This window comes from Sinocyclocheilus rhinocerous, unplaced genomic scaffold (genome assembly GCF_001515625.1).
Source record: "Sinocyclocheilus rhinocerous isolate Xijiao unplaced genomic scaffold, SAMN03320098_v1.1 scaffold161, whole genome shotgun sequence".
In the NCBI taxonomy this organism is placed as follows: Eukaryota; Metazoa; Chordata; class Actinopteri; order Cypriniformes; family Cyprinidae; genus Sinocyclocheilus; species Sinocyclocheilus rhinocerous.
The window spans coordinates 508694-535539 of NW_015627226.1; the positions used below are offsets into that span (position 1 = coordinate 508694).

General features: G+C 37.0%; 3 protein-coding genes across 4 annotated transcripts in view; 1 reads left to right on the forward strand and 2 right to left on the reverse strand.

Moving 5' to 3' along the window:
* Nucleotides 1-2931, reverse strand: part of LOC107722109 (protein phosphatase 1L) — a 10164-nt gene extending 7233 nt beyond the window's left edge. For both annotated transcript variants that reach the window (XR_001637777.1, XM_016530338.1), the window contains exon 1: nt 1991-2931. Coding sequence is in view for 1 of the 2 variants with exons in the window: in XM_016530338.1 (XP_016385824.1) it covers nt 1991-2389 (399 nt within the window). In the remaining variant the exon portion in view is untranslated. The remainder of the gene's footprint in view (nt 1-1990) is intronic.
* Nucleotides 2932-7496: 4565 nt separating this feature from the next.
* Nucleotides 7497-15068, forward strand: otol1a (otolin 1a). The gene is made up of 5 exons (XM_016531105.1): nt 7497-7696; nt 7807-8262; nt 8351-8440; nt 10486-10557; nt 13875-15068. Exons 2-5 carry the CDS (start codon nt 7818-7820, stop codon nt 14756-14758), a joined length of 1491 nt encoding a protein of 496 aa, XP_016386591.1. The 5' UTR covers nt 7497-7696; nt 7807-7817; the 3' UTR covers nt 14759-15068.
* Nucleotides 15069-16469: 1401 nt separating this feature from the next.
* Nucleotides 16470-26846, reverse strand: part of LOC107722422 (structural maintenance of chromosomes protein 6) — a 32527-nt gene continuing 22150 nt past the window's right edge. The window contains exons 16-25 of the mRNA XM_016530787.1: nt 26184-26319; nt 26012-26092; nt 25765-25935; nt 25391-25528; nt 25152-25297; nt 22650-22775; nt 21789-21894; nt 17806-17958; nt 17017-17114; nt 16470-16867 (exon numbers count right to left, since the gene is read on the reverse strand). Coding sequence (XP_016386273.1) covers nt 16771-16867; nt 17017-17114; nt 17806-17958; nt 21789-21894; nt 22650-22775; nt 25152-25297; nt 25391-25528; nt 25765-25935; nt 26012-26092; nt 26184-26319 — 1252 coding nt within the window. The 3' untranslated portion in view covers nt 16470-16770. The remainder of the gene's footprint in view (nt 16868-17016; nt 17115-17805; nt 17959-21788; nt 21895-22649; nt 22776-25151; nt 25298-25390; nt 25529-25764; nt 25936-26011; nt 26093-26183; nt 26320-26846) is intronic.

The window sequence follows — 26846 nt, forward strand, 5'->3', positions numbered from 1 at the left end:
ATATATATATATATATATATATATAAATAAAAACAATAAATTATTAAAATTAAATAAAATTATATCAATATTTATTTATTGTTTTAATAAATAACAATATTTGCCTCCACTTAATTTACCCCAGTGGCACTGTGTAAAATGTAGCATGTGAATTACATTGCTCTGAAGAAGCAGTGCACTGAATGTGCTTACAAACAAGAGCCTAAGGATAATAATAGGATAATAGTCCTATCCAAATCAATAATTGGGCAGAAGAAAATCACCTTTTTAATTATTCCAGAGCAAATGCAAAAATATTAAGATATATACTGATTATTGTCAAAATGTAGAAAAATATCAAGATAAAGCTAAATCGTCCAGCCCTATTCAGTAGTAATAAAAACTCAAGCGCTCTTCTTTGTATTGAGTGAATGTGTCAGTAATCCCACATTAACAGTTTCGTTTAGGTAATAATTATCATGGCCTTTCCATTTCACAACCAGAAAAATCAGCCAGTACGGGTATCAATTGAATTGAAGTCTACATATACAGATAAGACTCATAATGTCAGGACGTTTGGGTCAGCACACATTTATGGGAGGAGATAAGTGTAGATTAAAAGACCTTTTACTGGGGTCGAAGAGCATGAGGTTGGCACATTTGAATCTATTAACTGCTTGGATAGCAGGCGGGCCTCTGGACATTTGTATAAACAAATCCCACTATAAATAGAGTTTAGGCATTCCATATATGACCACGAGAGCCAGAAACAGTCAACTAGACTGGTGAGGAAAATAGCCGATCGGTAAAATCCAAATTCAAAGAGCTTCCCGAGCTGTTTTAATAGGTTTCCACATCTCTCAGGTCTCCTTAAACCGTGTGAGCTGTTCATTTCATTGCTCAAGTGAATCTCAGAAGGTATTCAAACTTTAAGCCAACCAGCATTCATCTGCTTTACTGCACAATGAAGAAGATAAAATGAACATCTGTCTGTGCTCCATACAGGCTGGGAAATCAGACTGGTCAGAGCAGATGTCTGGGGGGAAGGGGAACTGACTGAATGCACCAGACAAGTATCAATTGGCTGCATTAGAGTACTCATATAACCATTACAAAGGCAGTTTGTGAAAAGATATACAGGAAAAAGGTATATATATATATATATATATATATAGTTTTTAGCCATTTCTGTTTCAGTGTTCTTTATTTTAGTACATCAAGTTAAACTAAATTAAAATGAGTACTGTTGCCTTGGCAACTAGCTGAAACAAAACGTTTTTTATTTACGGAACGATTTTTTTAAATAATCGTTTATAATCGTCAATTTTAGCTAACTATAATAACCATGAATTTACCTTAAATACTTATGTATAAACTCTTGAAAACAGTAAGTCTTAAAGGGACAGTTCACCCATTATTTATTCACACTGGTGTTGTTCCAAATCTGTATGAGCTTGTTTTTCCCCCCAACCAACACAAAAGACGATTCACTCACTGCGTGGAGTAAAATGACATCAGAAGCAAAATAAAAGGTTATATAGGCTTGATAGAGAGAATATTTGTGTTAACTATTTCTTTAAACTTAAGAACATTCACACTTCCACACTGCTTTACTGCGGCACCTGTTCAGAGGCGCCACTTTTACGAGACTTTTGGGGTGATTTGTTTACGTTTTGGAGCTTTACAACCCCAGTCCCCATCTGCGTTCAGTACATTAAAAATGTCCATCATTTGCTTCATAGTCCTTCCCTTTTATGTTCCAGAGAAATGAGTCAGGAATACGGGTTTGGAACGACATGAGGAAACACATTTTTTTTTGCATTAACTGCTCCTTTTGAAGGTCGTCTCAGCTTAACACACAACGTTCCCTTAATGTTTGGTTATTTTGAGAACCAATTTCCAACGTTCTCTAAATATTCTTTTTAGAATTTCATTTTTAACAGTAAACTAGCGGTTGAATTTGGTCTGTCCAGCTTTCGCCCTGACTCTCATCAGCACCCACACTTCTTACCTCCCCGCCGTGGCCGTCAAAAATGGCAAAGACTGAAGGGTGGCTCCTGTTCACCAGGTCGGTTAGGACCTCAAAGCGGTCCTCCATGTGGTCTCTCCGGCCCTGTATCGAGTACACCGCTACATTGCTGTTCTTGAACTCCCAGGTCTTGGAGAACTCCGCGTCCAGCACATCCAGACCGCCGAGTCTGTCGTTCATCATCATCTCCGCCACTTTTCCCTTCACCATCTTGACGGCATCCCGGCTGGACTTGACGATGGTTTTCACCTCGTCCGTGTGGAAGAAGTAACTCCAAAGGGCCAAGCTTATACATAACAGAAACAAGGTCTCTGGCCTGAGCAAGAAATAACGCATGATGCGACCCAAAAGAGACAAAAGCGTCATTGTGTCTCCTATCATCACACGCTCGGGGACTGAAGTATGGGCTTCAAATTACTTCATTAGACCGATATTAAAGCCCATCTGCAGCCCGACGTGTTTGATCCCCCGCCTGAAAATGGCCGGTGGTTATATTATAAGCTGCAGATGTAGCGAGATCCCGGTGCTTTCAGCTGCAGTCTGGCTCTCGTGCCCTACCGACGGGCTGCATATAACCGCACAGATCCCATTACCCCCGACGACAGCGAATGCATTCCCTCCCATAAAGCCATCTGTGTCGCTAGTTAGCGTCTCCGACGAGTCTCTGCCCAAAACGGGCTGTTATTTAGCCGATACACGCGTCACGGAGAGTTTTAACGCACTTTATATGGCCAATCCGTCGATACACATGCTGTCGCTGCGTGCGTGACTGACTGACTGACTGCAGCGCCGGGTGGAACGGTGAAAATACACACAAAAAGCACTACAGACATTACATCGTATCGGTCCGTTAGCTTGAGAAGCCTACGTCAGACTACATTTCAGCAAACAGATTTTTTTTTGTACTACGATACCGCAACGTGAAAAGCCGCGACGTCCTGCTGTCCTCACAAGAAAAACAGAGCGCCACGCGTTACCTGCATTTTTCTCACTTTCAAGAAGATATTAAGATCTATATGAAATCCTTGTCTACCTCCTGTAACAAAAAAGGCAACTAAAACTTTGAATGTATGCTCACTTTTTGGTGTTTTTATTTCATTTTTATGTTTTGTAGGAAAGATTATGTTTATTGCTATGTGATCTGCTTAATTTTTTATCATCCGTCCATCCATTTATTTTTTGTTGTTTATTATTATTATTATTATGATTATTATTCTCTCTCTCTCTTCTGAATTTTAATGGCTATGTATTGTTTGGCCATCCTTGAACCCGTGGCTCTTTTCCTTGGCATGTGTTTTTTTTTTCTTCCACTTTTGTATTCCCCAAGCAAGTGTTCAAAAAAAAAACAATAAAAAATACCGAGCGTCACGCTGTTGACATTGGCTGCAGAATTGTGGGTTTTAATTTGTACCTTGTACCTTGATTTACATTATTAACTATCAGAATTTCATTTCACTTTTTGTAAATAAATAACATCTCCAATTTTCATATTTTTGCGAGCTTCTTTTGTGAGATTTTCCTATATTATACTAGTATATACAGGCATAAAAGCCCGATGTATAAAATATCATATAAACATAAAACACATTTGCAAACTTTTTTGTTGTTGTTCTTTTATATTTTGTCTCAGGTTCAATAAACTGTTCCATTAAAAATAGATTTGTTTTGAATATTATTTCATATGGTAGACTTGGTTAAAAAAGTGAATAGAAAAGGAATAAAATAAGATGAAGAATTTTCATGTTACATGCTAACCACCCATTAAAACCTCCTATATGCGTTTACACATTGTTGATGAAAGATGACGTTGTAAACCTCTTGCCTTTTGTAAAATGCAACACACTGAAGAAAACCCTTAACAATTTTAAAACCAGTTATTTTACTTCATGCCCTGACATGACCTTGCATAGGCTTGTCAAGTGAAGGATCCATTTAGGCATGCCACAAGTAAACATAATGCCAGTAATGGATAAACTGATGCAAAACCGCGATGCAGAAAAGTGCTTACCATACAGTTAGCCTTCCAAAGGCTGAATAATGCATGCACATCTTATTGATTTCATTTTCATCACAGAAATCTAATGGGATTTATTTTTGTGGTGCTCCAGTACCGGAAGCTTAGTGAGGTGTAGAGAAATGGATCTTTGGTTTGACTAATGGTTTCCATTTTGCCTACATGGCAACAAGGGCATGTCATTTAGCGCAGGGCATTTGAGCCTCTTGAAGCTAATGCATATGGCCTCTGTAACGGCAGCGAGAGGGCTATCACAGGCTCAGGTAACACCCCACAGCATCCCCCCACACCTCTCATCTCCTACTCCCAATGGTGCCCTTGTGTCCACAGAAACAGTGCTAGACGAGCCTAATGGGCACTGTAAGTGGAGAGGGTAATGCCAGCGAAAACATATTGCTGTTTGTTTTAGTGCTGTTTGCTAAAGCATCACTATTAGTATTGGAGATTTTAACAAACCCATAAACCTTCAGTGCACACTGTAACTCATTTTGCTTCATGTGTTATACAACACGATTTATGGGTCAATGACAAAAGAAAAATATAGGTTAAAAAAAAATAAAAAAAAAATATATATATATATATGTGTGTGTAATATCATATCATTATATAAAATACAATTATTAAAGTAAAATTTGCCACACTCCATAAGACCATTAACAAGCGAAGACAAAAATTCATTAACCCAATTAAACCATCATATGTGATACATCGATTTTTAAGGTCTCTAGATTATCAACATGATCAAGATTTTACCTGTTGTACACAATCATCTACATGCCTTCTACATTATCCATACATCAATTTTAAGAAAAAGCATATTAAAAATGTAATATGATGCAATTTTGAGAAACGTTTATTTGCACATCTCTCAATCATTCAGTTTCAGTGCATATACTGATTAATCGGTCAATGACAAAGGACTTTCTTTTTATATCATTTTTAAAAAAAGTTAAAGCATGTTTGTCAAGTTCATATGATTTTGAAAAACTTTTATACCATTTTCAACAAAAGTTTAATTTAATGATTAAAAATGTCATGTGGTGTAACCAAGTAAAAATTAATACTATTTTTATTACACCTTGAATATGTTGTAAAATATATATATATTTTTTAAATTAAGCCTATAAATAGGCTACTTCAATAATAATTATTTTGATAATTATAAATTTTTTTTTTTGAGAAATCGCAACACGACATATTTCCTCATTTCCTGTTTTTGTTTGTTTGTTTCTGCATGTACACCACATGACTTTTGTAGGGTTTCCCCCCCAAACATTAATACCTTTAAAAAAAAGTTCCAGAAAATAAAAACATGCTCATAATCACTGATGGTGACATTATACACTATAGCAGGGTTCCTCAAATCTTGCCCTGGAGGTCCGATGCGCTGCAGAGTTTAGCTCCAACCCTGATCAAACTCAGCTGTGAATTTCTAATGATCCTGAAGACGTTGATTAGCATGCTCAGGTGTGTTTAATACCCTCATATTGTGGTGGCAGCAAGTTTCTCCAGATAATGTAAAAGTTTAGGTAATATGGAAGTTGTTAAATATGCCCAGTTTAAGATGACATAACCTTGGTTTGAACACAGCCACGCTTTAATCACCCACGACTGATCTGACAAACACTGGAGGTGTAATTCAAAAGCTTTTTCCTTGAATGATGTCATAGCACCGCTGGGACACATATCACACCGTGAGGTACGAGATGAACATCTCAACTCTGGGGTTACTCTGGTCAGTAACCCCCTGAGATATAAAAGTCACTAGTGCTGGATTTCCTGAAGGAGGGCTGCAGAAAGACTGCCATGACTTTGTTTCATGGGCCAACATCTCATTTGCTTTGATTATTTAACGTCCCTTTGAGCTTCGGCCAAATGGACCAGTTACACAGAATTCAGGCCACATTTCAGTAGAAGGCAGTTTCGACCCCAGGTTTCTTCGTTCAAATTTTGTACATTTATACTGTTAGGAAGTAGACTGTGTGACTGATGGAAGGGTTTGAAGGCGTCTAGGATACACGACCATTTGCCCCCCAAGTGTTAGTGTTTTCTCCACTGAGACTGTTCAAAAATCCCCCAAAAGTCTCTGATTCTCTTTGATCCTTGGGAAAATCATGACTTATTCAACCTTTGCTTAACATCGTGCAGCATGCAATATTGCTTCTGAAACTTTGTAAGAGAGCTTCAGTGTACATGGACTGATACCATTAGTTAAACATTTATATATATGTATGTATATATATATATGTGTGTGTGTGTGTGGCTCAAAAAAATCTATTTCAAGTAAATGCTTCTAATTATCAAAAAATTCAGAAAAAAATATATACTGGTTTTCACAAAAGTGTTAAGCAGCAAAACTGTTTTCAACATTGATAAGAAATGTTTCTCGAGCAGCAAATACGCATATTCGAATGATTTCTGAAGGATCATGCGACACTGAAGACTGCAGTAATGATGCTGAAAATTCAGCTTTGCATCAGGAATAAACTGCATTTTAAAATAGAAAAGTTATTTTAAATTGTAATAATATTTCACAATAAGCAATAAACTAAGCCTTGGGGAGTTTTTCAAAGACATGAAAAAAAAAAACGTCGCTACCGTCAGATTTTGAATGGTAGTGTTTGATCTCCTTTGCATTAATGATACTCTCAAACAGTGGCTCAACACAAGGTATTTGGAAACATCACACCTAAAATGAACGAGCTTTATTGCATTAGAAGATATCAAGTGTTATGCTTTTAGAACTAACATTTCTGAGCCATTTTTTTTCAAAAACTGTTGAATTTTAGTGGATATATAACATTCTCCACAAATTTACACAGGTGTCCTTGAAAAATGTGTTGTCTTTCTGTACACTGTCAGAAAAGATGTGCAAAAACTGTACCTTTAGTTGTACAACTGCTTTTCCCTGGGCCAGTACCCTTAAAGGGACAACTCAATAAAGTACAAAGATATCCCTTTAAGGCAGGGGTGTCAAACTCAAATACTGGAGGGCCGGGCCAATCTCTAATTAAACACACCTGATCCAACTAATCACGTCCTTCAGGCTTATTTGAAAACTACATGGTATGTGCAAGGCTCCGGCCCTTCAGGAATAGAGTTTGACACCCCTGCTTTAAAGCTACTGGCCCATTGACAGGCTACACCTTAAGATAAATCGTTTGCATCTTTCTTTTTATTTTATTTTTTAAGTGTGGAAAATGCCATTTTTGAGTGTGACCTATCCATTTACTTCCTGGGCCCAAAATTGTATATTTAACTGAATTTTAGTTCAGACACAAAATTGTCATGAACTTCCATTCATTCATAGTTGTATGAAAAATGAATGAACAGGACACATAGACAGGTGTACTCTTGTGTGTAAACTTTAATGCCTTAAACCTTTGTGTGCACTTTAATTGCCCTTCTAAGTGATATAACACAAGGGATACAGATGCATAAGAATAAGAAGGACTGATACGTTACTTTCTAAAGCCATCTCATTAGCTTCTCCTCGGGTATCAAATCCTCTGGTCTGTGCCAAGTGTATGTCACCTGCCCGTGCAGTAGAAAACACTCTCATTGGCTGGACTGAGGGGCAACAGAGAGGCACAGGTAGTTAAAAGGTAGTGATCTGGATGCAGTTTTCTCTTAGAGAAGAGAACGGAGAGGCGACACACAAGTTCAACGACTAGGTAAGTATTAGCAGTATTTTTTTCTTCAGAAAATGTAAAGATCGAGTTTATCAGCTTCCATTTGGCGTCCACTTCTGTCGTCAGCGCATTTTGTTGCTGTTTGTGTGCAGCTACTTGTACAATGCCCAATATTGTCCACCCGGTCATCCTGCTGATGGCTTTGCTTGTGGCAACAGCAGGGAATCAAGCATCACTACCCAAGACTACACCGTGGCCACGACTGAAACCCACTAAGAAGCCTCCGCCTCGAGATGAAGGGGGTCCTCCACAGCCGCCCGGCCCCTTAGGGTCCCATCCGATAACCACCACTGTGAGCCCCACCGCCAGTGGCATCACAGAGGAAGTCACAGACTCCATGATGGACGCTTACTCTACTTCTCCCACTGATAGCACCACCTACTCCAGTGATGCTTATTCTGCTGACTACCACACGGAGGCCATGGTTCCTCCTGGGGTGGGCCCTGGGAACTACACGTTGGACTACAATGAGTGCTTTTTCAACTTCTGTGAATGTTGTCCACCAGAAAGAGGTCCTCCAGGAACAGTGGGAGAAAAGGGATTGCCGGGTAAGAAGATGAGTCGCACTTGCCTAGTTGATATCTATCTTAATCAAATGCCAAATTAAACTTTGCCCTTTAATTGTCATCTTGCAAGGTATTCCAGGGGAAAAGGGGGAGATGGGACCTCCTGGACTTCCAGGTCAGGATGGACTCACTGGTGCTCCAGGGCCTCATGGAGGAGAAGGTCTGTATGGTAATGTCATGTGCTTGTGTTCGACATAAGTATTAGCAAGAGATGATTAAAACGGTTCAATAAAAAAAGTTAATTTTGAGTAACTTATATTTTAGGCAAAATATTGCCAGTTACATTGTCATTCCAAAACGAAGCCAAAACTGAATCAACAGTGTCTCCAAGCAACACACAGTGGTGGTTCTTTAATGAATTAGTGTTTTTGAACAAACTGGTTGAGTGAACCATTCAATGACTCACTCAAAATATATTCATTTGTTTGTTTCTGAATGAATTATTGACTGCGTCCAAAATTGTATACTGTCTGAGTAAATACATTTGAGGAGGAACAAACTTGTGAATAGCAGTGAAGCAGCGCAACTGACGCCGTAGTCAGTTATTCAATATTCAAGGAAGTGATATCAAAGTCTTTTTGACTTCATTTGACTTTACAGTCTTTATAAGTATTTCATTATGTTTGCATTGACCTTATCAGACTCAATATTTCAACTCTGTTATTGCAAAGCCCTAATAACATTGATCTTTTTTTTTTCAAATTATAATGTAGAATTTCTGAAACTGAGCGGTACTATCAGAATTGACTCAGTTATCTAGGAATTACAAATGAACTTTGACAGGGTTGAAATAATGTAGAGCTTTAGGGTTAGAAGTCATAAATAACTGGTATTTATTATAGCATGTTTTCATTATGTTGATTTTTTTCTCTCTAAAATGCTTTAAAATTTTTTTGAGAATCTACACTTTGTATCTGTCCCTTACTTTCTGTTCAACTCTGTTATGATGTGATATTTTCACAATTAGTGTTTTTGAACAAACTGGTTGAGTGAACCATTCAGTGACTCAATCATAATATATATACTTGTTAGTTTCTGAATTAATTGGTGACTGCATCCGAAATCACTTACTGTCCGAACTTTGCAACCGGTAAAAAAAGAATGTTCTGTTTAGTATGAATGAAACCTGGCTATGTCATGTGACCTGCAGCGTCAGTTGCGTTACTTCACTGCCATTCACAACTCCTCTATCGTGGCTTCACGGGATAGTAAAGTGTCCACTGAATGTGCACTTCAGAGCACTTTTAGGCTATTGTTTTATGAATACAACAAATTCGGGCATACCATTTATTTCACTTACTGTCTTTTGCCTATTATATAATACGGTAGTAGGCATATTTGGATGCAGAAACTGTGTTTAAACAAATTGGTTGAGAGATTATGAAAATAGTTGGTCAGTGAATCAATATAACCTGCAGAAAGTGAAAGAGAACTTAGTGGTTAATGATGTTACAATTGTGAGTTCCAAATCTAAGCTTCCATATAAAGGAGCGAAAGGAATTTAGGCAAATACTGTTGACAAAAGGACCTTTTTTTTTTTCTTTCACAACTTCCACATATGGCAGTTAGCCTATCCAAAGTTATAAACAAAGGATTAGGGACACTGACACTCATCTGTTGATTGTGTATACAAATATCCTTGTTTTGCAAGAAGGACAAACACTGGAGAAGAACTTGACCTTAGTTAAGGAGAATTGCATAGAGTTTGTGTGTATTCTAAAGGCTTCTCCTTCTGTGTCCCTACCAAAGGAAAAACAATTACCACGCCTACATCAAATAGACTGAACTTCTCCCTTTCCTTTAGTGCTGCATGCTCACACAAGTTGGCAAAACCTACAATTTGTCTTGAAACTGGTAATGCTAGTTCCCTAAGATTCCCTGATTCTTCTCTTTTTCTAGCCTGAGCAACCTCTTCACCACTGGAATAAATAAATGCACCAGTGTTCAGGGTTTTTGTGGAGATCTATGCTGATGAACAGTTTCGGCAAATCTAGACATGTGCAAATCATTCCAGTTTGATGCGGAGTCAAATCTATTGCGGACAATACCAAGTGAAGGTTTGAGAACAAAGCAAACGTATCTGGAGAGATCTTTGAGCACCTTGAGCCAAGCAACAGATTTTCAAAACAGCATGTTCCGTCTTGTTGTGGTTACTTTACAGATAATGTTCGGAAGTTTGTTAACAGATGTCCTTTCCTCCTTCAGGAGAGAAAGGTGATCCTGGAGTGAGTGGGCTACCCGGGATTCCCGGTGTTACCGGGAAACAAGGAGAGAAAGGTACATTCATCAGTGACAAAGGCCCTAACCCAGTATTTGATTCACTTTGTTATGCTTGCTCTGTTGATTTATGGACTGTTCTCAGGAAATAGTGTCATGACTTACTACTACACAGGAAAAAAACTAACTGAATTATCAGAACTGAACTGCTGACACATTATCTGACAGAACTCTATTTAGTAAAGAGAAATTTTAACAGCATTAATTTTACTTTTTCCATTAAAAATCTCAGCATGTCCCCCAGAGAAAATGTAGAATTAGTCTGTCCCACACTTTGTTTGACCCAGTTATTATGTGACACTTTCCACCCTTTTCAAAATAATAGTTTGACGTGATATTCAAGGGAGTGACATCAAAGTCTTTTTGACCACATGATTCTAACAGATATATATTTTTTTAGTATTTCATTGTTTAAATTGACCTTATCAGGCTCTATATTTCAACTCCGTTATAGCGAACCCCTAATAACAGAGATGATGATTTTTTCGAATTATAATGTATAATTCCTGAAACATAGCAGTATCGAATTTACTCCGTTATCCAAGTATAAGAACTACAAATGAACTGTGACAGGGTAGAAATAATGTAGAGCTTTAGCATTAGAAGTACCGTATTGTCCCGAATATAAGACGATGTTTTTTTTCTTGGAAATACATCTGAAAAAACGCAGTCGTCTTATATTCAGGGTCTAGACTTTGACATGTCAATTACTGGTATTTATTATATCATGTTTTCATTATGTATTTGTTTTTTTTCTAAAAAGCTTTACGCATTTTTTGAGAATCTGGAATTTGTATCTGTCCCTTACTTTGTTCAACTCTGTTATGATGTGACATTTTACCCCATTTTAAAATAATGGTTTCATCTTTTTGGCATCATATTCAAAAGAGTGACATTGTCAAAGTCTTCTGGACCACACGGTTTTAACAGATATAGATTATTTTTTTTCAGTCTTTATAAGCATTTCATTACATTTTATATGGACCCTATCAAGCTCAATATTTCAACTCTGTTATGGTGAAGTCTTTTTTTTTTTTTAAATTGTGTAATTTCTTACAAGGTACACCAAAACTAAGCAGTACTATTAGAATGTACTCTGTTTACCAAGTATAAGAGTTACAAGTGAACTGTGACAGGGTTGAAATAATATAAGAGTTTCAGGATTAGAAGTAATAAATAACTACAGGTATTTATTATATTGTGTTTTAACTATGTAGATTTCCCCCCCTTTCCCCCCCTAAAGTGCTTTACACATTAAGATTCTAGAATTTGCTTTGTCCCTTATTTTTTGTTAAACCCTGTTATGATGTGATATGCATATAGATTTTGTACCTGCCCTTCACTTTTTAGTCAACCCTATTATTATGTGAAATTTCCCCTCTTTTTAAAATAATGGTTTGATGTGTTAGACATCATATTCAAAGGAGTGAAACACAGTTCTAAAAGATATAAGTTTCTTCTACAGTCTTTAAGTATTTTGTTACATGTACACTGACCTCATCAAGCTAATTTAGTTCAACTCTGTTGTGGACAAGCCCTGTAATGTGTAATTTCTGTCTGTAAAATATTTGGCACACCAAACCTGAGCAATGATATTACAATTTATTGTTATCCAAGTATATTAATTAAAGATTAACTGCAAGGCTGTAACTACTTACGCAGGAATTAGAATCAAGTAGGGGTGTGCTCGAAGCTGAATACCTTATTCGGAAAGGAACAGATAATGGCTTCAAAAACGAATAACGGATAACGAATAATTCTGCCCCGAATATTCGGCTGAGGCTGCAGCACAGTCTGGTGTTTGCTAGATTCACAGGTGAGCCAGGGGATCAGCGCGATATTTTACACAAACCTCTAAATTCATGCAATAATGAGTGTGTGAAGTGAATGAATGTAAATTTTATGAATGAAAAGAGCGCAAATCAAACATCGCATTGCTGTTGCCACTCCGTGCATCTCTCAGAAATCAGAGCTTGGCAAGAGTAGGCCTAATATTACCTAAAATAATACATCATACACGTTCTACTATTTGTGTATATATAAAAGGCAATAACTTAAACCTTATAGGCTACAATATGATACATGAATGAATAAGCACAGCGCGATCGCCAATCAAACAGCTGCGTTGCTGTCTCTGCGCTTCTCTGTCTCTCAAAAACCAAACCAGCTCTCTGTAGGCTAATAATCAACTGTAATACAGATACATTTTCTAGGCCTGCATGTTTGCTTCCTTATCTTTTGCTGGTTAGCGTGGCATACGCATATTTGTTTAGTGAAGTTCAAAAAAGACTCGTTTAAAGAGTTCTGCATAATGAAAATGTGCGCCTTGAATTAATTAATGCTCACTAAATGTTTGTCATGAAATCTTCCTCTTGTATGATAAATTTATTTTTAGAAATTATTAATTTTATATTTTAGAACACTGAATAGGGCAAATAGTTGAAACACAAATATTTTTCCATATTCTGTTCTCTTTTTTTTCCCCATTGGTTTTCCAGACCTGCAAATTACTTAAGTGAAATCCTTTTTTTTTAAACTGCGCAGGAACCGGTGAGCCAAATTAAAACATGTTGTTTTAAATAAACCTCTAAAATTACAACACAGTAACAAGTGTGTGAAGTAGCAAAATTAGTTTATGAATAAATAAGCGCAAACAAAATAGCAGTGTTGCAGTTGCCTTCCATGAATTTCCTGGAAATTACTTAAATCAATTTCCATATTTCTAAACGGCGTAGGAACCCTTACTGTTTTAATTTAGATATTTAAATATGTATTTATCGGATCACGAAAGGTCCCCAAGCTGGGACTCGAACTCACGTTGCTCAAAGCTCAACCGCACTACGTCTCGAAGCACTGCCTATACAAGGATATCGGCACCGACTGTTAGAAGATATTTAAGTAAATGTTATAATCTTAAAAAAAATTATTTTAGTTAAACACGGCATATTTGTTCAGAGATAACTACGAAAAATATAGGCTGTAAAACCATAAACATAACTGTCTTATCAAATGTATCTGTACGAAGTTCTGGTTCAAGCTCCGCCTACTTCTGGTTTTATCCGAATACAGATACGAATAATTTTGTAATTGTTACAGATACAAATACAGATACAAATACTGGCTTCGCTGCACACCCCTAGAATCAAGTATTAAAAATCTCATATGGTGGTCCCTAAGTGTATATGGTGATTATGGCACTTAATGTGGGAAAACCGAAGTATACATTTTAGCAGTAGCTTTTTCAAACCATTGTACATTAACAGTTTCCTGAGAACGGGCCTTATATTTCGAATTCCATTCGATGTTAATGTGTGCAGGTGAAATGGGCCTCAAAGGAGACAAAGGAGATACAGGTTTAACCGGGCTGAAAGGAGACCCAGGGGACAGGGGAGAGCCCGGCTGGAATGGAACAAAGGGAGAGGCGGGCGAGCCTGGCATACAAGGACCAGCTGGCCCCCCCGGACCAGATGGCATCAAGGGGGAGAAGGGTGACAAAGGAGACTGTCCATTTGGAGAGAAAGGACAGAAAGGCAGTATGGGGGAGCCAGGGCCTCAAAGGCCAAAAGGAGACATGGGTGTGCCAGGTCTGAATGGCACAGATGGGCTTCCTGGGGCTAAGGGTCCGAAGGGAGACCCAGGACCCCCAGGTAAGCAGGGAGAGCCTGGTCCTCCAGGACCCCATGGACCACCAGGGCAGAGGGGGATGCCAGGGATGAAAGGCACACGAGGCCTGAAGGGAGCACGAGGTGTTAGGGGATTCAAGGGCCTTAAAGGTGAACCTGCCGTTCAGAAGCGCTCAGCCTTCAGCGTTGGTCTCTTTCCCAGCCGATCGTTCCCACCACCTGGCCTGCCGATCAAGTTTGACAAAGTCATTTACAATGAGGAGGGTCACTGGGACCCCCACGCTAGTAAGTTCAACTGCACTCATGGGGGAGTTTACGTCTTTTCCTACTACATAACCGTGCGTAATCGCCCCCTACGTGCAGCCCTGGTGGTGAATGGCATTCGGAAACTGCGAACTCGAGACTCCCTTTACGGCCAGGACATTGACCAGGCCTCCAACATGGCAGTGCTCCGTTTATCATCTGGAGACCAGGTATGGCTGGAGACTCTGCGGGACTGGAACGGTGTATATTCCAGCAGCGAGGACGACAGCACTTTCTCTGGATTCCTGCTCTATGCTGATGCCACCGAAGACTGATGGCCAGGAATCGCACTGACCTCTGGAAGAACCATTTTAGACCAGTACTTCATTTTGTAGGGGTGAAGCGAAAGCCGCCTATATTACCCAAAGTACTTGAGACCTGAATTTAGATCCATCTACTAACAGTAACTGTACAGCCACTAATTATTATGCTACCTGTTTCAATCAATGCTGGATTGTGCTTTAATTTTTTTCATAAGCTGATGATTTGTGGCAGCTATGTTGTAGCTCTTTACATATTTATACAAAATAGCCAGAAGCTTGTACAATTAAAATAACAATGCTTTATTTCTGTCTTGCTTTCTTAACCATGCTGTGATTTAAAAAAAAAACATGTAATAATAATTTCATTTAAATAAACACAACAGTTTTAATAATTATAAATGATACATTTTTTTTTTACATTTAGCCCCTGAAATTATTTTTCAGGGATTTTTTCATGTTAATAAACATCTATGTATATCCTTAAAAATATACTCCATCTGCAAAATTACAGCTGTTACCTATAAAATTAAATCATACTTACATATTTATAATGCAGATGGTATTAGGGGGAGGGACATTCTCATTTTACGAAGAATTTGATTGGACAACAATCTCTGTACTTCATGACGAGTCATTATTTTTTGGACCCTTTTACCAAAGAAATAGTATAAATTTTAAATACATGTTTCTGCTAAAAGTTGCCAAAGCTACATTTAAGCAGAAACATGCATTTAAAATATATACCCCCGGTTTCACATACAAGGCTTAAGCTAGTCCCAGACTAAAATGCTTGTTTGAGCTGTCTCAACTGAAAATATCTTGCTCTGACATATCTTAAAATATGTCAGTGTCATTGTTCTGTGTCAAGATGCACACCTGTAATGTTTTCGGCATTTTTGTAAAAGTTGCATAAATATCTTAATTTAACTAAGGCCTAGTCCTGGCTTAAGCTAAGCCCCATTTGTGAAACCGGGCCATAGTATTTCTGAAATATGGCTTAAGTTAACAGACAAAAACTCACAAGGGTCTAATTTTGATTTAAATAATTGTTCATATGTTTGAATATATTCCAACTAACACCTAATAGGGAACAATGAATGAGCAATGAACTGGCAACATAATTTCCAATCCCAAGTTTGCACACTATCAATCATAAAAACCACAAATGTATTTGTCAAGGGGAACCGCCTCAAAAAATGACAGGATATAACTAGCAATGACAAGCTGAATCAGCAAAGAGAAACTGTGAGTCAAGTAAGAGACACGCTGACAGAGACAAATGGACGCCATCACGTAGTTGCTGATCTCTACTGAAGTACAGGTTTAAAGATTATCACAAGACTGAATAAGTGCCATTGTGACTGTATGTAATAAGCTTCACTGGGAAACCACAATTTACAGCATTATTTGCATTCTGCCCATTCAGAAGCCGGATGTATTCAAGGTCAATGTTTAAAGATTCATAACTTCTTGTAAACACAAAAAAAGGGAAATGGAAAACAGGTAATATGGTTCTCTCTCATATGATTTCCTTTAACTGAAATAGACTTTTCCATACTGTTACACCAGTAATAGACCACTACGCATTTTTGATGAATGATCCATTACATCACAAAATAGTGACAGATCATTTTTTGTTATACTAGAAACATTAAAATTTCTTTTTTTAATTAGTTCAGTTATAAAAATAAAACAATGGAAAATGAAAAATAACATTAACAAGCTATAAGTGGCTTTTAAATGACTTATTCGACAGGTTTATTCGACCAAGTATAAATGCACATAACATTGGAATCACGTTCAAATTTATAAACCTAAAAACTATTATTTTAGAAAAATTTAAAGTGCAGAACAAAACTAGACCTGCAAAATTTGGTTTTAAATAACTAAATTAATATACATTTAAATAACCTGTAAACATATGTGCAACAGAGAGCTGTAAAGTGCAGCTGTCAGCTGTAAGTACTTTGCCTGCTTTGACTTTTGCCTCATACACATAAGATGATGTTCATTGGACAACAGCATCATTCTGGGTTCCTCTGACCGAAAGGTAGAGCAGACTGGCTACGGTCAGGGTCTTTCAGACGGAGGATACGGATTAGGCTGTTGACAGGCAGAGAACTGGGAAAAGGAAAGCAGAACATTACACTTTTACTATCAATTTAAAACGTTAGCGTTATAAATGATAAGAATAAGGCAATAACACAATCATGTCTTCTAATCTAACTACGTCTGCACATTTTTACATGAACACCAGAGAAGCTCTTTACCTCATGCTCTGCGGCGTGAGGAAAATAAACTGTCTGTAGCGCTGACTGGCAGCTATCTTCAGCATCATATCCATCGAGATCCTCCGGTTTACCATGTCCTGAGAGAGCAAACACACAATACAGTGACTGCACACGCTTCTCCAGGACTCCAGTCACCTGATTGTCATCAGCAGCCACGACAAATGTCCTACTGTACAACATGTTATTTGGCTACTTGACATGATATATCAAGCAGTGACAGCAGCGTCCAAAACTACTATAAACATTTTTTTTTTGTATTTGTATAATTGTATACATGGATGTATACATCCTTTATGGCCACACATTAAACTGAGAGACTACATTAAATTTTTGTATTTGTAAAAAAATATTTTTCAACATTGTTCAGCCATTTAAATGAACTACTAAGTTCATAAGTTCAGTAAAAGATAAACTGTGAAAAAATGGTATCCAGTTACGGCACCCAAAAAATACACTGATAACAAAATACTTGGTTCAGTCTTCAGTGTCTGATTTGCTGCACATTTCATTTTATTATCAATGTTGAAAACAGTTCTGCTGCTTAATATTTTTGTGAATATAAAGTTCAAAACAACAACACTGATTTAAAGAATATAAATCCTTTCTAACATTATAAATGTCTTTATGGTCACACTTTTGAACAGTTTAATGCATAAAAAGTGAGTAATAAACGTTTTATTAAAAAAAAAAATCTCAATGACCCCAAACTTGTTAATGGTGTATATATATATATATATATATATACACACACACATTTATTTATTTTACCATATAGACATCAAATTCGTCCAAGGCACGGAACGGCGCTTCAGCTATGGCCCACAAGGACAGGACAAAACACACGGTAGAAAACGAACGCTCTCCTCCAGATAGTGAACGCATGTCACTCAGAACGGCCTTACCACCCTCTCCTGGCTGAACCTGAGGAAGAGACAGATGACCATCATTATGGGAAACTACTCTACCTTTAAAAGGTCACACTTACTGCATGTAAAGTAAAATCCTGACCGCAAAGACATTTTTGAGAACAAAAAAGCTATTCAACAAAATTAACTTATATAACACTGCATGCATCTATGAATATTTTAATTGAATCGTCCAGTGTTAATTCATCAAGGAAACAACTACATCACTAGCCAGGTTTCCATCCAAAGATTTTTTTTGCAAAAAAATGTTTAGCGCTTTAAAATGTTCACCGATATAGCTTATGGAAATGCCAATTATCGATAAAATAGAGTTAACACACTATTTTTCCGTTTAACTTTAGTGCATAAATTCTATATCGATACTTCAAATGTTGCAAAAATTAGTTTGGAAACACTTTGTAGAGAAAAAGGGCTTTAACGCAAATAAATGTGTTGTCACATGACAGAATTGGCCTACAGGCCGTGTTCATGGTGTTGCTCACGATAAAGCACTGTTTCTCTGTAGTTCAAAGGTGTATTAAAATCTATCATATTCATATTATTAAATTATATATAAAATTATTTAATTACTATGGTAAGAATAAGACATAGCCTGTTATTTTTTCTTGATTAGCCTACATATCTTACTTGGATGTTCCTTTAGTAACGTTGCAAGTTAAAATTTATTCATTTTGTTCTGAAGATGAAAAAGTCAAGGTTGCCTTAAAATGTTATGTTTTGTCAACTTTGTCAAATGTGAAGTAAGTGACAACTTGAATAGCCCTCAAGTTAAATCCCGGAAAGTTATTCTAACGCAAATATTTTAAGTTGTGCTAATTGCAAACTGCACATTTTTTTACAGTGCATAAATTCTGAATAGGCCGTTGTTTCTCACATTTTAAAATTATTTTAATTATTTTTAAAATGTGAGAAACAATGGCCTATTCAGTATTTATGCACTGTAAAAAAATTTAAACAATGAAAATAACAGGCCTAATACGCAAAAATTACGCTACACATATAAAATAAGATTATGCTTTTGAGACAAAAAAAAAAAAAGTTGCTGCTTATAAGTCGCATTTTATTACCGGTATATACCAGTAGCCTAAATAAAGCGAAATGTTTACAAACATTATAACACTATAAAAATAGCTAGGCTATATGCTATTTTAGTTCCCCTCACTCCACAACAAATCCTTTAAATTTAACGGTATACTCAGAACACAACAAGAATGAAAATATAAGAAGCCTAAACGACAAGCCAAAACGACTTAATTTAAAGGAACAGAAACCAACTTGGGCTCACGAACATCTCTCATTCAGCACGAATCCAAATGTTTCCATATTTGCAATGTATTTGGATGCCAAACTATGATTTATTATGTAGGCTAAACCAGGTTTTGTACTTCTCTGGTGTTACAGTATCCACGTACGCTAAACCAAAATGTGCTTGGCATAATTATCACGCTGGGCTCCAAAGAATTAAGCTGTGATTTTCAGTATGTTTGGCTGACTGTATTTTATGATGATAATGAACAGGCTGCGTTGTCAAGTTTGCAATGCTTAGAACTGTGTGCACGATCACTTGAATGTTTATCTTATACAAGTGGAAACAACTAACAATACTCCATTTGTGGTCATATAGATAAGAGTAAGACATAATTCGAAACTATTTGAAATATTACTTTTATTTGTGTACATTCACAATAAAAACAAAACATTGTGCTTTTGTAAAATTAAGGAAGCAAACAGGATGCCACTTTCTCAAGTTGTTTGTGAAGCGCAACACAAAATGAACTGAAACTCTGCATATAGGCTACTACTTGTTGCACACTTTTTTCTTTCGTTTTGTTAATTAAGCAAAAAAATATTTCACATATAGGCCCTTTTATATATAGTTTTATTATGTTTTTCTCCGTTCGCAGAAGTGCTGCAGGTGCGTGATGTGACCACGTGAATCCTCATGTTCTGTTGTTTATGCTGCTTTTTGTGCATGTAAAATTAATCCCTGGAAAACAAATTTTGGTATTTTTAATGGGTCACAGTCAAGTATCCATTCTAATTTAATTTAATTCTAATTTAACATAATCTTGTTGGTTAATTGTTAATAATTGGTTGCCGAGCATCGGTTGTTGGTTAGGAGAAATAACCGAAAACACTTGTTAATAAAAATTATTTTGTATATGCAATTTAATAATAGTGTATAAATTAAGTTTTAGTTAGGTTACTAGCATATATCATTTGTGCAATACGTGAAATTATGTATGGAAACAGCTCAAGGGCAATACAACAAAATTTATGCGACTACGTTTTTTTTAGTGATGACGTCATTACGCACACCATTTTATCGGTAAAAGGCCATTTGGATGGAAACAGGTGGGAGACAGCAAATTTCGCTAGGGCTGGCTCGATACCACTTTTTCAGAACCGATCCCGATCCGATACCAGAAATTCTGAGTATCGGCCAATACCAATCCGATACCAGCACAGTTTTTTTTTTAAATCAGAATTTCTACACCTCAATGTGTTGACCTGATCATCACTCTTTTGTGTGTTAAACACACTCTACCACATATAGACAGCTTCATTGTAAAGAAAAATAGCAAATTAATAAATACATAATCATAATCTATGACAAAAATACTACTATAAACTAGGTTAGTGGATAATTCAGTAGCAAAAGTTACTCTAGAAAAATCATGAGTGCACAATAATTTTATAAAATCTAAACATTTAGTGAAAAAATATTGAATAACAAATAAAAGTGAATAAGTGCAGGGCTAAATGTGGTAAAATGTTAAACATTGGTCTTTGTATTGTTGTAAAATACATTCATGAAAAACAAGTAATATATTTATAAATTAATTCATATACTATAAAATTAAAAGACATTTTTTTTAATGTATAGCACAGTAATGAGGCAGCAACATATAAGACAACAAGAAAGGCTATTAATAATCTTTCATTGCGCAAATGTATTGTACTATGAAAGGTTCCAAATACAGAACGGCACAAAGCGCTTATGCGCATCCTGTGCGTAGAATGATGTGCTTGAAGCAACACGGAGTCACAGCGCGCAAGCATAGAAAAGTTCAAAGCACAAAGGGAAGAGATATTGATGCGTAGTGTATTATATCTGTGCGATAGTTTATCGAGCCTTTTCTTTTAAAAGTTTTAAATTTCAGTTACTGTGCGCATGAAGAACAATTCATAGTGCTCTCTACTCCAGTGTTGTGATCTAACAGACACCCGGTAGAAAGTAATAGGCTTTAGAAACAGCACTAAACTCCAGCAAGATAAAGTCCTTTTTATGCAAAACCACTGATCTTTATCTACAGATCAATATAATAATAGGAACATTGAATCATCTTGGAGAGCGTTTCGTCATCTTGACTGTCATAACCGACCGCGACACGCAGTTTGAATACTGAATGGAGGATGACTGACAGCCGCAGCGGAGAGAAGAGTTTACGGGAACTTGAATTTAACTACTTAAATATTCATCTGAACCTCACATTAAACTATGGAATGGCTTCAGAACACTTGAAATATAGTGCACGAAAACTTTATGGTGCTGTAATAATGCGTTTGTGCCTTTCTTTGGACTTAACAATAATACAGAATAGTATACGCACAATATCGGATTTGGATCGGTCTCGTCTGACCGATACCCGATCCGGCAGAAAATGGCAGTATCGGAGCGATACCGATACTAAATATCGGATCGGCACACCCCTAAATTTCGCCAAGTTTTTTTTAAAAACACATTCTCTTTGTCGATAACAAAACAGTGCAAAAACTGATTGGAAACTTGGCTACTGATGTCATCATCATGCAAACTCTTACTGATATGGAGAGAGTCTCATTCTTGTGGTCAAAGGTCATCTTCCCTATGTATCCTCTTTGAGACAGCATGGAGTCAAAGTAGTACTTGCAGCGTACAGAAAGATACCTGGAAACACACAGAAACACAACCTACATCACCATCAATACCCTAAACTCTGCATTCAACATGGACAAGCCCTTTGATATGTCCCACTGCAACTTGCTGTTTTATCAAGGCAAGACACTACAGGCAAAACAGCTTTTTTTTTTTCATGCACTGGTCAATTTTGAGATTATGGGCTTTCCATAACATCTTTCAGACTAGTGGAAAGAAAACATACAAAAGAGACTTTTAAGTCTTTATTTTATTGAACTTTATCTATGTAAAGTTATACATACAAAATTGTCTATATTATATATTGTGCTTTTGCTTTTTTGTACATTGTCTATTTTGTAAATTTTTATATTATTCTTTTTATTATCTGTGTCCTGTCTTGTCACTGTCATTCTGTTGCACTGTGGAGCTTCTGTCACTAAAACAAATTCCTTGTATGTGTAAACATACCTGGCAATAAAGCTCATTCTGATGTGCATCTGCATTTTTTTTTCTGACTGATGTACAGTACAGTATTTTATGATTTATGGAGTGATAAAAAGAGATCCAAAATCCCTGCAGTAAAAATCTTTAACTCTAATATGTCAACAAAATTTACCTTTGAGAGACATTAAAATATCAAAAGCAGACAAACAAAGGCTGCTAAATTTGAGACCATTGAATTGGTGGTTTGAAGTTCAGGCATATTAAAACAATCTATTTCAAAACATTTCAAATCAGTCAGCAAGAATCAGACGAGAGCCTGCAATGAAACTTGTGAAACTTACATTCTCATTTCAGCGTAGACGTTGTGTCTGGTGTTCATGATCTCAGTTAACTGGCGGATGAAAGCCTCCAGACCCTTGACCTGTCGGCCTATGTTACTGAAGTTTTCCTTTGCCTCATGGTACTGCCTAGAAGGTTCAATAACAAACAACTTGACCATTGAAACATCATAACATATAAACCACACCTGCATGACAAACAAGGAGGATGCGCTCACTAGGGGTGCAACGGTTCTCAGTAAAAAATCGAACCGTACCATTCTCCACACACGGTTCGGCATACGTTCAACTTAAATCTGACAATGCATCTGTAATATGGTTTGTTAGAGTTCGGCTAAAGTGAGAAGATCTGTGTGGTCGCTCATCCAAAGCGTGTGAACCTGCGTCTCAGAATGCGCGCAAATATTAAGCTCTCTTTGAAGTATTGTGTTTGAATGGACAAATTCACACAAAAAATATTGTCAAAATGCCTGTCTTGGTAAGTATCCTTTAGCAGACATAGCCGGCTGAACGTACTGTATCACTAATAAGGAATAATCTTTAATTTATACAGTCAAATATGCAGTGTTATTTTACATTTGATTTATTCCATTTCTGTACCTAAAAACTATGTTAGACCTACCTAAAAAAATGAAAAGCACTGTTTTATTTTATTTGTATCTTTTTCACTGTTTATTTATTTGTGCTGTTGCTTGTAGTTAAGATTATTTGTTCTTATTTTTATTTGACAATATAGTTTTCCCCCTAAACATAGCACATACCGAACCGTACCGAAACCGGGACTCTAAAACCGCGATACAAACCGAACCGTGAGCAAGTTGAACCGTTGCACTCCTAGCGCTCACAGACAAGCAGGGAAAATAACTACATGGTACTGTGGCAGTACCATGGTACATTATCAATGAATTACTCCAATTACCATATTCATATGTTAATACCATAGAATAATTTAGTATAATTGCATATTTTAATAGTATGGTAGCATGGTATAATTTCATATGAGGAACAGTTTATTTTAAAGTGCCCCTATTATGCCATTTCCAATATTGCCTTTCATGCAGTGTGTAATGTAGCTGTATGTGAATGTAAATGATCAGCAAATTTGTAAAGCCGAAAGTGCACGATAAATAAAGTTACTGTTTCCCAAAATAAAGAGGCTACAGCCTAAACGAATCGTTAGTAATTCAAATCCCACTTCCGTGACGGCTAAACGTCACAGGGTAACACATTTGCAAAATTCCCGCCTATGTTCTACTCTGGCCGGCCACAAACAACTTGACCCTGCCCACAAACACGTAATTTTACTGACGACTGCTTCTCTAATCTCGGGGAGTTCAACGCAGGATTCACCAAACGCTTGCTCTTGAAAGATGGCTCAGTACCCAGTTTATTTGGACCAGCTGGCTCCACTGAATCACAAGTATGATAAATAATAGATGTTTATATTTTCTATAGCTCACGGAAAGGAGGGTTTTAGAGAGACTGAATCTTAGAACTGCTTTGGACGAGTCATTTGAGAATCGCTGGAAAATGAGGTGATATTAAATGCATATTTTGAGAAAACGAAGGCGTTTTTTGACCTTGCATGCATGTAATCCTATTGTAGGAGCCTCACAAAACAATATTAGGAACCTTAAAATTGGCATAATAGGGGCACTTTAAGAATTGAGGGGAGAATCGGAGAGGAAATGTGTTTAAATATCCTGCAGAGTTTTAAAAATGTGTTGAAAAACATACTCAGCCTCTGGACATACAAGATGCAGATGAGTTTATTTCTTCATCAGGACAGATTTGGAGAAATGTAGCATTACATCACTTGCTCACCAATGGATCCTCTGCAGTGAATGGGTGCCGTCAGAATGAGAGTACAAACAGCTGATAAAAACATCACAATAATCCACAAGAAATCCACACCACTCCAATCTATCATTGTGAAGCGCAAAGCTGTGTGTTTGTAAGAAATAAATCTATCATTAGAGTCCATAATCCATAATAACACTTCCTCCAGTGGAAAAAAAGTCAAGCAACGTTTTCTCTGGAGAAAGCAATATTGTAGATAGAGGACTCCTATTTTAGCCAGAAACAGAATGTTTTAATGATAGATTTGTTTATTACAAACATGCAGAAAACAGTAATCGATGGACTGATGAATGGTGTTGTGGATTACTGTGATGTTTTTATCAGCTGTTTGGACTCTCATTCTGATGGCACCCATTCACTGCAGAGGATCCATTGGTGCAAGTGATGGAATGCTAAATTTCTCCAAATCTGTTCTGATGAAGAAACAAACTCATCTACATCTTGGAATTCCTGAGAGTGGGTACATTTCAGCAAATTTTCATTTTTGGGTGAACTATTCCTTTAAAAGGTCATAAATGTGTTTCATTTTTCTTCATGTTAAAAGTAATTTTTTAATTCTTTCTTTTAATTTTGGGGTAAGATACCATCCAGTCACATTCTTTTGACAGGCTTTGTGAGATTTGCCCGGGGACTGTGTATATGTACCTGACGATAGTGTCTCTGTGTCCTTGTTGGTCCTGCTGTGTGTTGATCTGGTGTCTGAGGCGGCTGATCTCGCTGTCCAAACTCTTCGCTGTTCTCCTCACATCCAAGCGCTCGGGGCAGATTTCTGAGGCTTTTGCTATAGATGCCTGTCGGGGAAAAAAACAAAACAAAAACGGTTCACACAAATACTAATCTTTTCATATCTAACGGATCAGTGTAAGATGTCAGTGTTTGGTCACCTGTAACTCCAGGTCCTTCACATTCAGGTTCGTCTTTAGTGTCTCAATCATGTCCACATGTGCTTTCTGCTTTTCTTCATAGTGTTTTTTATGATGTTTACTCCTTGCCAACTCCTGATCGTTGCTGCTCAATTGCTCCTACATTTAAATCACATAAAAACAAATTTGTTTACTGGGTGGGACACACTGATAATTAAGGATTTATGCTGTTGTGGACTTGTTTCATTCAGTATTAAGTGAACTTGAGGATCATGATCCTTATTTCAAAGCTTGACAGTCCGCCATTTTTAAACAAGAGGAATTAGGACTCTGTTGGTTAAAAGTTGTCCACTGATGATGTTACACACATTCTTGAAAGAAACGTCTTCTCTGACCTTAATGGGCTCAGCTTCCTCTGCGATGCTGTTAAAAGCTTCCCTCTGCTGCCGGCAGAGCTGGTCGGCCTCCTCATATTCCTTCTTGTGTGTCAGCACCTGATCTCGCACAGCTTCAAATTCCTCTCGACACACATTTATTCGGCTGCAGAGCTCCTCCAGTTCCTCTTCCTGAACACAGAGACATAATGAGACACAGAGATCCACCAAAACATTTATCTTTTTAATGAGCGAATCTGTTTGTTACCAAAGGTTTCAAGTCTTCTGACTGAGGTTCCTCAACATTCTGTAATTCTGTCAGCTCTGCTTGAAGCTTCCGACAATGCTCCTATTAGTCAAAATAAACAAAGAATACATATTAGGACACATTCGGTTAAAACGCTATGATGTGGTCCGTGCACGGCTGGTATTTAATGGACCTGGGCCTTCTTGCGGTCTTCATAGGCTCTGTGAAGAAGAGCTTGGTTCCGCCTCTCGTCCTCAGTGACTTGCTGCATGTCCTGCTGAAAGCGATCCAAATGTGTTTGCTGGGCATGTAAAGCAGATTGCAAATGTCTGCAGAAGAAAGAAAAAAAGGTTTTGATCTTTCTTGGTTGTTGATCAGCTTAATAGAAAACTGTCCATATGAATATCAATTCCAAATCCAAGCCAACTTCAAAATGAATGAAAAATATCCAAGTAAAATAACAACAAAAATACAAAACAAACAAACAAAAAGGTCTCAGTGCAGATGGAAGGCTTGACAATGCACAATTTACTGATAATGTTGAATGTTGGCTTGACAAAGACTTGTTTGAAAATAATTTTCATAACAATCTGAAGAGAAATTTAGAATTTTAAACTGTTACCATTCAAAAATCTCTTATGTTTACCAAGGCTGCATTTATTTGATAAAAAAAAAAACAGTAAAAACAGTAATATTGTGAAATATTACAATTTATTATATATTATTGTAATTTATAAGGGTGCACCGATCAGGATTATTTTGACAGGAAGCAGTATCTGCCGATACCGATCACCGATACCGATCTTTTTATCATGTAGAATTGTCTATAGTGATGCTCCCAATCAGGTTTTTACAG

Coding starts and splice junctions, on each gene's coding strand:
- otol1a (XM_016531105.1), top strand. CDS start 7,818: ATGCCCAATATTGTCCACCCGGTCATCCTGCTGATGGCTTTGCTTGTG. Junction 8,263..8,350: donor GGGAGAAAAGGGATTGCCGG/GTAAGAAGATGA, acceptor TCATCTTGCAAG/GTATTCCAGGGGAAAAGGGG. Junction 8,441..10,485: donor AGGGCCTCATGGAGGAGAAG/GTCTGTATGGTA, acceptor TTCCTCCTTCAG/GAGAGAAAGGTGATCCTGGA.